Consider the following 14129-nt stretch of genomic DNA (forward strand, 5'->3'; position numbering starts at 1 on the left):
TGTTCGCTGATGATACAGCGCTGGTGGCTGATTCATGTGAGAAACTGCAGAATCTGGTGACTGAGTTTGGTAAAGTGTGTGAAAGAAGAAAGTTAAGAGTAAATGTGAATAAGAGCAAGGTTATTAGGTACAGTAGGGTTGAGGGTCAAGTCAATTGGGAGGTAAGTTTGAATGGAGAAAAACTGGAGGAGGTAAAGTGTTTTAGATATCTGGGAGTGGATCTGGCATCGGATGGAACCATGGAAGCGGAATTGGATCATAGGGTGGGGGAGGGGGCGAAAATCCTGGGAGCCTTGAAGAATGTGTGGAAGTCGAGAACATTATCTCGGAAAGCAAAAATGGGTATGTTTGAAGGAATAGTGGTTCCAACAATGTTGTATGGTTGCGAGGCGTGGGCTATGGATAGAGTTGTGCGCAGGAGGATGGATGTGCTGGAAATGAGATATTTGAGGACAATGTGTGGTGTGAGGTGGTTTGATCGAGTAAGTAACGTAAGGGTAAGAGAGATGTGTGGAAATAAAAAGAGCGTGATTGAGAGAGCAGAAGAGGGTGTTTTGAAATGGTTTGGGCACATGGAGAGAATGAGTGAGGAAAGATTGACCAAGAGGATATATGTGTCGGAGGTGGAGGGAACGAGGAGAAGCGGGAGATCAAATTGGAGGTGGAAAGAATGAGTGAAAAAGATTTTGTGTGATCGGGGCCTGAACATGCAGGAGGGTGAAAGGAGGGCAAGGAATACAGTGAATTGGATCGATGTGGTATACCGGGGTTGACGTGCTGTCAGTGGATTGAATCAGGGCATGTGAAGCGTCTGGGGTAAACCATGGAAAGCTGTGTAGGTATGTATATTTGCGTGTGTGGACGTATGTATATACGTGTGTATGGGGGTGGGTTGGGCCATTTCTTTCGTCTGTTTCCTTGCGCTACCTCGCAAACGCGGAAGACAGCGACAAAGCAAAAAAAAATAAAAAAATACAAAAAAAAAATATATATATATATATATATATATATATATATATATATATATATATATATATATATATATATATATATATATATATATATACATATATATATATATAAATATATATATATATGTATATATATATATATATATATATATATATATATATATATATATATATATATATATATATATGTATGTATACGTATGTAAGTAGGAGAGATTGCCAGAGACCGTTATTGGATTACGTGTTAATTGCCAGGCACGGGAAAGACACATGCACACAATTCACACTGTCTGCCTTTATTCATTCCCATAGCCACCTAGCCACACATGGAATAACATCCCCTCCCCCCTCATGTGTGCGAGTTGGCGCTTGGAAAAGACAACGAAGGCTCCATTCGTTCATAGTCAGTCTCTAGCTGTCATGCAATAATGCCCGAAACCAGAGCTCCCTTTCCACATCCAGGCCCCAAAGAACTTTCCATAGTTTACCCCAGACGCTTCACATGCCCTGATTCAATCCACTGACAGCACGTCAACCCCGGTATACCACATCGCTCCAATTCACTCTATTCCTTGCCCTCCTTTCACCCTCCTGCATGTTCAGGCCCCGATCACACAAAATCTTTTTCACTCCATCTTTCCACCTCCAATTTGGTCTCCCTCTTCTCCTCGTTCCCTCCACCTCCGACACATATATCCTCTTGGTCAATCTTTCCTCACTCATTCTCTCCATGTGCCCAAACCACTTCAAAACACCCTCTTCTGCTCTCTCAACCACGCTCTTTTTATTTCCACACATCTCTCTTACCCTTACGTTACTCACTCGATCAAACCACCTCACACCACACATTGTCCTCAAACATCTCATTTCCAGCACATCCATCCTCCTGCGCACAACTCTATCCATAGCCCACGCCTCGCAACCATACAACATTGTTGGAACCACTATTCCTTCAAACATACCCATTTATGCTTTCCGAGATAATGTTCTCGACTTCCACACATTCTTCAAGGCCCCCAGAATTTTCGCCCCCTCCCCCACCCTATGATCCACTTCCGCTTCCATGGTTCCATCCGCTGCCAGATCCACTCCCAGATATCTAAAACACTTCACTTCCTCCAGTTTTTCTCCATTCAAACTTACTTCCCAATTGACTTGACCCTCAACCCTACTGTACCTAATAACCTTGCTCTTATTCACATTTACTCTTAACTTTCTTCTTCCACACACTTTACCAAACTCAGTCACCAGCTTCTGCAGTTTCTCACATGAATCAGCCACCAGCGCTGTATCATCAGCGAACAACAACTGACTCACTTCCCAAGCTCTCTCATCCCCAACAGACTTCATACTTGCCCCTCTTTCCAAAACTCTTGCATTTACCTCCCTAACAACCCCATCCATAAACAAATTAAACAACCACGGAGACATCACACACCCCTGCCGCAAACCTACATTCACTGAGAACCAATCACTTTCCTCTCTTCCTACACGTACACATGCCTTACATCCTCGATAAAAACTTTTCACTGCTTCTAACAACTTTCCTCCCACACCATATATTCTTAATACCTTCCACAGAGCATCTCTATCAACTCTATCATATGCCTTCTCCAGATCCATAAATGCTACATACAAATCCATTTGCTTTTCTAAGTATTTCTCACATACATTCTTCAAAGCAAACACCTGATCCACACATCCTCTACCACTTCTGAAACCACACTGCTCTTCCCCAATCTGATGCTCTGTACATGCCTTCACCCTCTCAATCAATACCCTCCCATATAATTTACCAGGAATACTCAACAAACTTATACCTCTGTAATTTGAGCACTCACTCTTATCCCCTTTGCCTTTGTACACAGAAAAGGACTAAGCACGATGCTTAGCAAAACTCAAGCATAATATTTCAGAAGTATGAAATGCAGTTTAGGTTAAAAATTGGTTTACTCTTTTCTGTTTTTTTGAATGATATAACTAACTTTATCTTATGATAACGTTTCTATAAGGAAAATATAGATTACCAAGCAAAACACTGAAGTTGAAAGTGAATAGAAAAGATTTCTATTTATTACTTTTTTCCAACTGTTGTCACTGAATGGCGACTATATACACGATGCGAAACGTAAACTCATCCAAGAGAGACACGCGGTTCCTTCTAAGACCTACGATAACCGAGTTATCAATACAACGTCATTTTCCTTCATAATAATGGCATCTGCTGCGTCCATGAGAAAGAGAAATTCAAACTGAACGGAGGACGAAACATTATTTTTAATGATTCTGACCAAACAACACAAGAAGATTGTACGTGGTAAATTTTCTGTTGGGGTTACGTCCAGAACAAAAGTGGAAACATGGCAGAACATTACACAGCAGATAAATGTAGCTTTTTCCTGCGTGTGAAGAACTGTGGAGCAAGTTCAGAAGAGGTATCACAACATCATATCCTCAGTCAAGAATCGGATTGCTACTCAGAGGAGGCTCTTCTATAAAGCAGGTAGGTAACTTATGAAACTATACCCATTTTGTAGGTGGCTTGAGGGTAATGCTTTCCAAAGTGGATGACCTAGGTCACTCTTTATGGAGCAAAAATGGAAATAAGACAGTTTCATAGATTTCATGGTCTCAATCTGCAATAGGCTAGGCCTAAGCTAAGCCGTATGAAGAACGTACATAGGCTGGGCTAAGTTATTGTCATACAATGTTTGTGCACTTCATCACAGTATGTATTGTAACAGGTGGTGGTCCACCAAGCGATAAGCCTCTGCTTGATCCTTTGTCAGATGCAGTAGCAGACATTATCGGTCCTGATAACCCGAGCATCATCAGAATTTCAGGGTATATTAGCTACGATTCTGTGACTGATGATTTCTGTGAGGATACCAATAGCTTACCATTCTGTATATATCATATTTTCTTTGTTCACCACGAGTAACCATTTATGATGATGAAATTTGAATGTACATGTGAATCTTTCATATCACTAGGCTAGTCAAGATTTTATTAATAGTATTAAAGTTTTCTTTAATAGTATTAAAGTTTTCTTTTCATATAACTAGGCTAATCAAGATTTTATTAATAGTATTATAGAAAGTAGTAAAGTTTTCTTTCCATATTACTAGGCTAGTCAAGATTTTATTAATATCATTATAGAAAGTATTAAAGATTTCATATAACTAGGCTAGTCAAGATTTTGTTAATAGTAATATAGAAAATATTAAAGTTTTCTTTTCATATAACTAGGCTAATCAAGATTTTATTAATAGTATTATAGAAAGTAGTAAAGTTTTCTTTCCATATCACTAGGCTAGTCAAGATTTTATCAATAGTATTATAGAAAGTATTAAAGTTTTCTTTCCATATAGCTAGGCTACTCAAGATTTTATTGATAGTATTATAGAAAGTATTAAAGTTTTCTTTACATATTACTAGGCTAGTCAAGATTTTATTAATATCACTATAGAAAGTATTAAAGATTTCATATAACTAGGCTAGGATTTTATTAAGAGTATTATAGAAAGAATTAATGTTTAAAAAGTCAAATCAGATTACAATTTAGTTCAAATCACAGCCAAAGTTTTAAACTTATGTTTTATAGTTAACCTGGATTCATTTCTATATCTCACAGGACATGCACCATTATGATACCTCCTCCTCAGTCGTCACAAGAATCCCTACCTTCAGGTTCAACGCTGATCCATAGGCCTACGTCTGTAGACTAGGGACAACCAATCACAGAAAAAGTAATAGACCTAGAAATCGAAGAACTGCAGAATACTGTTAAATTCCATAGTGCACAAATGGAAGTTGCCAGAGCACAAGTGGAAGTTGCCAGAGCACAAATGGAAGCTGCCAGAGCACAAATGGAAGCTGCAAGAGCACAAATGGAGCCGCAGAAAACCAAAATTGAACTGGCAAAAGTGCAACTTAAGAAATACCATGAGATGAAGGAAAAGTGCACTTAAAATATAGGCATGGTCCAGCAAAATATTATTGCAAGAATTTTTGCTTCTGCCTGATGTATGAAAATTTTAATCTCTTCTGCAGTCTATGAAACATATAGCATTTTTGAGTCAAATCTGATATGTTCTAATTGTTTTGGTTTAGTTTCATATTTACCCCTTTCCATTAGTATGGAGTAGTGTATGACATTTAAATTTGCAATTTCTTGGCTTTGTGACCTTTAACTTCAACAGTGGTGCTTCTTTTTATGTTATCTTTTAGTTAGATAATCGTAGGTTCATATAATTACATTGTTATAGTTTCATCTAAGTATGTACTTTCTACTTATATAATTTCATTTAATGTAATGGTGCTCCAGTACAAGTTAGGCTAGGAAAAACTTCAAAGGGTGATAATTTAGCAGAACTAATGAGTAGTGTATGAAATATTTGAAAAAAAGAAATTTCCATTCAGGTTTATTGTGTTTACCTAATTTCATTTACCTTGCATTTCCTCCTCCATATGATAAAAGCCACTCTTTTGTTTGTCATTAATCTATATTAACCCTCCATTAATCTTGTTTATATGCTTTTCTGGTGTACATCATCCTGTATAACCACCCTCAGGTCCTTGTCTTCCTTTGTCTTATTCAGAATTGATTTTTTTCTAATCCTTTCAGAGAACTTAGGGACATACCTATGAACGCCTTCCTTATACAACATCAAAATTCTTAGTTTTTTCTGGTTACCTTGCAGTATTTCCATCTAAATCCAGTTGATCCCATCAAAGTATTCGAGACCCATTTTTTTTCTAGTTTGCTCTTCCATAGTAGTATCTACTCTGTAAGTTTCATCCCTCACTTTGGACCTCCCGCTCTTACCTCCACTGATCACTCTTCCCCATTGGACACAAATACTCTTATGTTTAGTATATCATCAAGATCCTTGGTGACAACCAAGTTTAATCTTGATGGTTTATAACCACCTTTAATTATATCGCTTGCTGACTTAACATATTATCCAACACCCAACCATCAATGTGTTACCCAAAGAAGTCTCATTAGTTCCTGTGTTCATTACTTCCCAATCTACTCCCTTGTAGTTAAAGTTCCCGACAAATAATAGTATATTTTTTCTTTGAAACAAAACTGTTTAACGCCTCTAAGAATTCACTTATGATTTGCTGTTAGTCTTTTCTCTCCAAATGCTACTGTGTGAGCAAGTTAATGTATTTCTTTACTGGAAATAAATGTTTACAGTCAGCTGTTTGATTTTCCAGGTAAAAAACCACTTGTGAAAATCTACTGATTTTTATGACAAAGTAAGATATGGTTTTAAAACATTTGAGGAGTTTGTATGATTTATCAAAATAAGAAATATACACCGTATGATAATTGTTAGCATACTGAAATTCTGCCAGCAATGTACATTCTTCACTTAGTCTTTAATCTGAAAAAGTATGCATGGTACTAAATCACTGTACTGCCATGAAATGAAATTGGCAAAGTAGTCTCTGTAACGCAGACCTTCTTGAGGTCCATCTCCTGGGTATAAGTGATTAAAGGGTGCTGCTGCTGCATCCAAATTATGTCCAAGTACAATGTCGAGGTCATTTTCATTTGGAAGGTGAAAATTTCTCTCTTTACATATATTATGGAGAACAGCACAGGTCATGATTATTTGACAGACCTTTTCTGGCTTGACCCTGACTTCTCTATGCAAAACATGCCATCTTCGTTTCAGCTGACCAATCCCCCTTTCCACAATACACCTAGTTTTCTTGTGTGCCCTGTGCTACAAGAAACGTATTATACACAAATCTGAGTTTGGATGTTACACCTAGGCTAACAGTCAAGCTTTTCTCATAATCCAAAAATCTTTTGCATCCTGGATTAGGTTAGGTTAGGCCAATTTTGGATTGTGGAAGTTGCAAGAGATATGAAACCTGGCCTGTTTCCTCTATAGCCTATGTGGAAATGTAAATAATACTGATATTTTGTCTCACGTAAACATCCAGCAAAGCGTTCTATGTTACCTGTTATAAGCTTTCTGAGCATCATCTTCAGGTCGTAGGTAAGGGGTCAAAAGCCAACGCTTACAAGGGCAACCACTATCAGTAATAGGATGACAACTTGGTGGTACATGATAGTTTTCATATAATCTTCTCAGGCCACTTTGGTGAAGAATTCTCGAATCATGTGTTGATCCTGGCCAGTTTGCAACGATGTTGATTATTTGTACTTGGCATCAAAAACTATCTATGTGTTTATGCTATGGTAATTTTTCCTATCTACATAATGTTCTTCATTCACTGAGGGTGCCACTATTCTTACATGAGTGCCATCCATAACACCCACAACACCAGGAAAGCCTGCAATTTGCATAAATTCTTCCTGTTTTGCTTTTATCTCCCTAACATCTGTGGGAAACTTAATAAAACGCCGATCAATTTCTGGGGAGCTTAGAGCTTGCAAAGACTGTGCAATAACCCTACTTACAGTAGGTTGTGTTGGTCCAAAATCATCACCACTGTACAACTGCATTTTTCCAGTAGCAAGATAGCGTAAGGTTATTATCCCTTTCAGTTCTGGCGTGATAGCCATGTTCCTCGCTGTAGGACTTTCTATCTTATTTCTCACTAATTCTGTGACAAACTGTATTCCTGCACGATCAAGTCGATATCTTTTGATAAGTTCCGCATCATCAAACACACCAGCAGAACATCTTGACGGGGCCTAAAAAGTTTTCAGTTGAACAAGTCTCTCTTGTCGTACGATCATGTTTACATTGCTAAGCAAATTCTTAACTGCTTAAGAGTGCTCCCGAGGTTTCTTAAATTTGTCGTCTGCTAAGCAAATACTTAAGCATAGGGCAGTTTTAAAAACGTGCTTAGCAAAATTCTTAAATTTAAGTAAGATTCTTTGGGGTTAAGCATACTTAAGCATTCTAAGAAGTTTTCTGCATACGGCACCTGGTCCATAGAGCCAAGATTTCTTTTTGTATCAGATCCTTATAGCAACGTTTTCTTCCCGCATGTGGTCATTAGAGCCAAGTATACTTCCTGCATCTGGTTCTTACTGCCAAGTTTTCTTCTTGTATGTGGTCCTTAAACCCAAGTTTTCGTTCTGTATCTGGGGTCGTATGCAGAAAAATTCGTAGATTTCTGCTTATTTTTATGCTTAGCTGAGCAAGTGACTTAAGTGCCACACAGAAAAGGACTAAGCACGATGCTTAGCAAAACTTAAGCATAAGATTTAAGAAGTACGAAATGCAGTTTGTTTCAAAATATTTGTCGTCTTCTAAGCAAATACTTAAGCGTAGGGCAGCTTTCAGAAACATGCTTAGCAAAATTCTTAAAGTTAAGTAAAATATCGGGTTAAGCATACTTAAGCATTCTAAGAAGTTTTCTGCATACGGCCCCTGGTCTTTTGAGCCAAGTTTCTTCCTGTATCTGGTCGTTAAAGCCAAGTTTTTTCCTGTATGTGGTCTTTAGAGCCAAGTTTCCTTCCTGTATCTGTTCCTTAGGGCTAAGTTTTCTTCCAGTATCTGGTCCTTATAGCCAAATTTGCTTCCTGTTGATGGTTGTTAGAGTCAAGTTTTCTTCCTGTATCTGGTCCTAAGAGCCAAGTTTTCTTCTTGTATCTGGTCCTTAGAGCCAATTTTTCTTCCTGTATATGGTTTTCTTCCTTTATCTGATCCTTAAAGCCAAATTTATATCCTCTAGATGGTTCTTAGAGCCTAGTTTTCTTCTTGTATCTGGTCCTTAAAGCCAAGTTTCCGTCCTGTATCTGGTCCATAGAGCCAAGCTTTCTTTCTGTATCTGGTCCTTAGAGCAAAGTTTTCTTCCTGTATGTGGTCAATAGAGCCAAGTTTCATTTCTGTATCTGGCCCTTAGAGCCAAATTTACTTCCTGTATCTGGCCCATAGAGCCAAGTTTTCATCCTATGTTTGTTTCTAAGAGCCAAGTTTTCTTTCTGTATGTTGTCCTTAGCGCGAAGTTTCCTTCCTGTATCTGGTTCTTAGAACGATGTTTCCTTCCTGTATCTTATCCTTAAACCCATGTTTTCTTCCTGTATCTGTTTCTAAGAGCCAGGTTTTCGTCCTGTATTTGGTTTTAGAGCCAATTTTTCTTTCCCTATCTGGTTTTAGAGCCAAGTTTTCTTCCTGCATGAGGCCCTTAGAGACACGTTTTCTTATTCTATCTGGACATCAGAGCCATGTTTTCTTCCTAGGAGTCTCTGGTACTTAGAGCTACGTTTTCGTCCTGTATTTGTTCCATAGAACCAAGTTTTCTTCCTGTATCTTGTCATTAGAGCCAAGTTTTCTTCATGCATATAGTCCTTAGAGCCAAGCTTCCTTCCTCTACCTAGTTTATAGAGCCATGTTTTCTTTCTTTATCTGGTCCTTATAGCTAAGTTTCTTACTGTATCTGGTCCTTAGAGCCAGGTTTTCTTCCAGTATATGATTTTCTTCCTTTATCTGGTCCTTTCCTGTGGATGGTCCTTAGAGCTAAGTTTTCGTCATGTATCTGGTCCTTAGAGCCATCTTTTCCTCATGTATCTGGTACTTTGAGCTAAGTTTTCGTTCTCTATTTGTTCCATAGGACCAAATTTTCTTCCTATATCTTGTCATTAGAGCCATGTTTCTTCCTGTATATAGTCCTTAGAGCCAATTTTCCTTCCTCTACGTTCATAAAGCCATGCTTTGTTCCTGTGTCTGGTCGTTAGAGCCAAGTTTTCTCCTTAGATCTGGTTCTTAGGGAAAAGTTTTCTTTTTATATCTAATCTTTAGAGCCAAGATATCTTCCTGTACATGATTCTAAGAGCCAAGCTTTCTCCTTGTACTTGGTCCATAGAGCCAAGTCTTCTTCCTGTATTTGGTCCTTAACGTTAAATTTTCTTCCTCTATCTGGTCCTTAGAAACAAGTTTTCGTCCTGCATCTGGTCCATAGAGCCAAGTTTTCTTCCTGTATTTGGTCCTTAGCGTCAAATTTTCTTCCTCTACCTGGTCCTTAGAAATAATTTCGTCTTGTATCTGGTCCATAGAGCCAAGTTTTCTCCCTGTATGTGGTCCTTATAGCCAAGTTGTCTTCCTTTAAGTGGTTCTTAGAGCCAAATTTTTCTTCCTGTATTTCCCTCTTAGAGCCACGTTTTCATCCTGCATCTGGTCCATTGAGCCAAGTTTTCTTTCTGCATCTTGTCCTTAGAGCCAAGTTTGCTTCCCCTATGTTGTCTTTAGAGTCAAATGTACTTCCTGTATCTAGTCCTTAGAGCCAAGTTTTCTTCTTGTATATGGTCCTTAAAGCCAAGTTTTCGTCCTGTATCATGTCTTTTAAGCTAAGTTTCTTCCTGTATCTGGTCTTTAGAGCCAAGTTTTCTTCCTGTATCTGGTACTTACAGCCGTCTTTTCTTCCTTATGTGGTCCTTAGAGTCAAGTTTTAGTCCTGTATCTGGCCCTTAGAGCCGTGGTTTCTTCCTTATGTGGTCATTAAAGTCAAGTTTCCTTTCAGTATGCGGTCCTTAGAGCCAAATTTACTTCCTGTATCTGGTTCTTAGAGCCAAGTTTTCTTTCTGCATGTTTCTAAAAGCCAAGTTTTCCTTATTTATGTTTTCCATAGAGCGAAGTTTCCTTCCTGTACCTCGTCTTTAGAACGAAGTTTTCTACCTGTATCTGGTCCTTAGAGCATAGTTTTCTTCTTGTATATGTTTCTAAGAGCCAAGTTTTCGTCCTGTCTCTGGTTCTTAGGGCCAAGTTTTCTTTCTGCATGTGGTTCTTAGAGACAAGTTTTCTTCCTGTATTTGGTCCTTAGAGCCATGTTTTGTTCCTGTATCTGGTCCTTAGAGCCACGTTTTAGTCCTGTATATGATCCTTAGAGCCATGTTTTGTTCCTGTATCTGGTACTTAGAGCTAAGTTTTCGTCATGTATTTGTTCCATAGAACTAAGTATATTGTCGTTAAAGCCAAGTTTGTTTTCTGTATATTGTCCTTAAAGCCAAGTTTCCTTCCTCTATCTTGTTCTTAGAGCCAAGTTTTAGTCCTGTATCTTTTCATTAGGGCCATGTTTCTTCTTATATCTGGTCCTAAGAGCCAAGTTTTCTTCCTGTATATGGTTCTTAGAGTCAGTTTTTCTTCCTCTATCTGGTCCTTAGCGATAGGTTTTCGTCCTGTGTCTGGTCCTTAGCGCCTAGTTTTTTCCTGTGTGTGGTCCTTACAGCAAATTTTCTCTTCTTTTATCTGGTCCATAGAGCCAAGCTGTCTTCCTGTATTTGCCTCTTAGAGACAAGTTTTCATCCTGTGTCTGGTCTTTAGAGCCAAGATTTCGTCTTGTATCTGGTCTTTTGAGCCAAGGTTTCTTCCTGTATATGGTCTTTAGAGCCATGTTTTCTTCCTGTATCTGGTACTTTGAGCTAAATTTTCCTCCTGTATTTGTTCCATAGAACCAAGTTTTCTTCTGTATCCTGTCATTAGAGCCAAGTTTTCTTCCTCTATCTAGTTCATAGCGCCATGTTTCTTCCTGTATCTGGTCCTTACAGCCAAGTTTTGGTCCTGTATATGGTTCTAAGAGCCAAGTTTTCTTCCTGGACCTGGTCATTATATCCAGTTTTTTCTTATATCTGGTCCTTAGAGCCAAGTTTTCTTCCTGTATCTGGCCCTTAGGGTCAAGTCTTGTCCCTTTATCTGGTCCTTAGAGACAAGCTTTCGTCCTGTATTTGGTCCTTTGAGCCAAGTTTTCTTCCTGTATGAGGTCCTTAGAGCCAAGTTGTCTTCCTTTATCTGGTCATTATGGCCAAATTTTCTTTCTGTATTTGCTTCTTAGAGCCAAGTTTTCATCCTGTATCTGGTCCTTGAAGCCAAGTTTTCGTACTGTATCTGGTCCATAGAGCCAAGTTTGCTTCTTGTATCTGGTCCTTAGAGCCAAGTTTTCCCTCTTGTGTCTGGTCCTTAAAGCCAAGTTTTCGTCCTGTATCTGGTCTTTTAAGCCAAGTTTCTTCTTGTATTTGGTCTTTAGAGCCAAGTTTTCTTCCTGTATCTCTTCCTTCCAACTAACTATTCGTTCTGTCACTTGTCTGTCATTTGATTGTTATGTTTATAGCCTTCACTTGAATTACATGTGGTGTTTTAGGAAATACTAAATCAAATTTGATAAGGTCACAGTATTGATCTCTTTTTTCAGGAATATGTCTACTGGAAGACTTTCATACGAAGAGACGTGATGTGCAAGGAAGAAAGTCTGAGAAGAGAACAATTGTTTGTTACTAACAGTTTTGGTGCGCGTGAGCATCAATGATGTACAAAGATTGAGAAACATGATGGGCCGACCAGGGATATCTGTGAGACAGCAGCGTGGGTTGTGGTACTACCAGGGACTGAGCATCTGTGGACGAGAGATATTACAGCTAATCTTCCATAAGACAAAACTCTGTCAAAACTCTATCAAAGAACACATCTTTAGGCTTTTGGAGGAAGATCATAAAGGTGAATCCCAAAAGCCGTTAACTGATGCCAAAAAGGAGAGACTGTACAAGAAGCAGTTTTATGAATATCAGAGACAGATTTTAGATGGCCAGACGCCCCTGGAAGATATTACATTACTATACACATTATTGCGTAATCGTAGAATCTGTGACCTGGCCAATAATGACAGTGTGTGGACAGATGAATCCCAGCAGCTAGAATACGGAATTCACTTCTTCAAAGCTGAGCGTGACAAGTTATCTCATGAATCACTAGAACTGTCAGAACAAGAATTTAGTGAACGGATGGTATATATGATGCATTTAGTGAGAGCAATGTTACTTGAAGCTGGAAGACGATTTAAAGATGACTTTAGTCAGCTATCCTCAACCATTTGTCATAAGATAGAGAATATTCAGGATACAAATATTATCAGCAATCTGGATCCTTCCAACACAGAGCATTGGCAGAAGCTCAAGAACATTGAAAAGCTACGTCGAGAACATGAGGAAAGAGATGCTTTGGATAGGATTGTGAGGGAAATTACTAACACGTACGAGGATCTGTGTCAGGTGCAGCCTGCCCCGTGGCTGCTGCGGGATGGCCACCAAGCTAAACCACACGAGGTGTTTGTCTCCATGGAACTACAACAAGATAACGAGATGCAGAGCCTGAGTAGAAAGAGGGTTATCATCACCCACGACCAGCTGGTGACCGTCAGGAGACCAGATGGTACTAAACCCACACTGGTTATTGTCCAGGGGGAAGGCGGAGCAGGGAAGTCCACCCTTATGAAACTGGTTATGTACCACTGGCTAGAGAAAACCCATGAAATTAAAGGACTTTCTTCTGTTCCTCTTATATTATACACAGAGTGTAGAGACGCCAACACGGAAAGCCTAGAAGACCTGCTCCGGAATTACTGCCCCAGCTCGACTGCACTCTATGGTTCTGATCGTCTCAAAGAAATTGTCATGAGTCAGTCACTGATCATCATAGTTGATGGCTATGATGAGATCAACCCTTCCTCCAAATTGCTCTTGAATGAAATCCTAGCTTATAATGGAGACCATATTAGGGTTTTTGTCACAACAAGACCAATGAATGCAAGAGAGCTAGTAACAATAGTGTCTGAAACGAAAATAAAAATAATTTTACAAGTCTTAGGAATTGACAAGGACCATCAGCCAGAATTCGTTACAAAACTTCTACAAGTTTTACTTGACAGCAACCAAAATGTTCAGGAAGAAGCGGAGAAATTAATGGATTATGTGCGTGGTATGACTGACGAGGTGCGCAGTTTACTGCATAATCCTCTAAACTTAAGTTTAACTGTGCTTTTGTGGGTCGAAAGTCCGGAAAAGATGAACGCCTTCACCTCCATGACAGCGCTCTTCACAACATTTCGTGAGTTAACTACGGGCAAAGTCATCGAGAGACTGATTAAGAGAGGTGTGACCATATCTGAGGCAAAAGGGATATGCCAACAGTTTCTACAATATTTTGATGAGTTAGCTTATGAGACTCACTGCAGAGGAGAGTTTCAACTGAAAACTGACACTATCAGGAAACTCTGGGGAAAGCTTCTAAGTTTGAAACTCCCAGATGAAGCTGAGGAAGACCTGTTGTCCACGTTCTTCACAACAAAATTATCCAAAGAACAGTTGAGACTCACAAGAACACACAGCTTCCGCCATAGGTTAGAGCAGCAGTATTCTTGCGCTAGCCACCTTGCTACAGTGGTCACTCAGCCAGT

General features: G+C 39.1%; 1 protein-coding gene and 1 pseudogene across 5 annotated transcripts in view; one reads left to right on the forward strand and one right to left on the reverse strand.

Moving 5' to 3' along the window:
* LOC139763153 (uncharacterized) overlaps nucleotides 1-14129 on the forward strand; it is a 106211-nt gene that overhangs the window by 49474 nt on the left and 42608 nt on the right. For 3 of the 5 annotated variants that reach the window (XM_071688859.1, XM_071688858.1, XM_071688857.1), the window contains exon 3: nucleotides 12093-14129. This exon is cut by the window's right edge and continues 674 nt beyond it. In XM_071688859.1, the coding sequence (XP_071544960.1) occupies nucleotides 12226-14129 (1904 nt within the window). In that variant the 5' untranslated portion in view covers nucleotides 12093-12225. Of the gene's footprint in view, nucleotides 1-4605; nucleotides 6184-12092 lie in introns of those variants that run through there. The other 2 variants (XR_011716046.1, XR_011716045.1) reach the window with 1 other exon arrangement.
* On the reverse strand, nucleotides 6356-7621 carry LOC139763331 (putative nuclease HARBI1; annotated as a pseudogene).

The sequence above is a fragment of the Panulirus ornatus genome, chromosome 46, assembly GCF_036320965.1.
Source record: "Panulirus ornatus isolate Po-2019 chromosome 46, ASM3632096v1, whole genome shotgun sequence".
Lineage (NCBI taxonomy): Eukaryota > Metazoa > Arthropoda > Malacostraca > Decapoda > Palinuridae > Panulirus > Panulirus ornatus.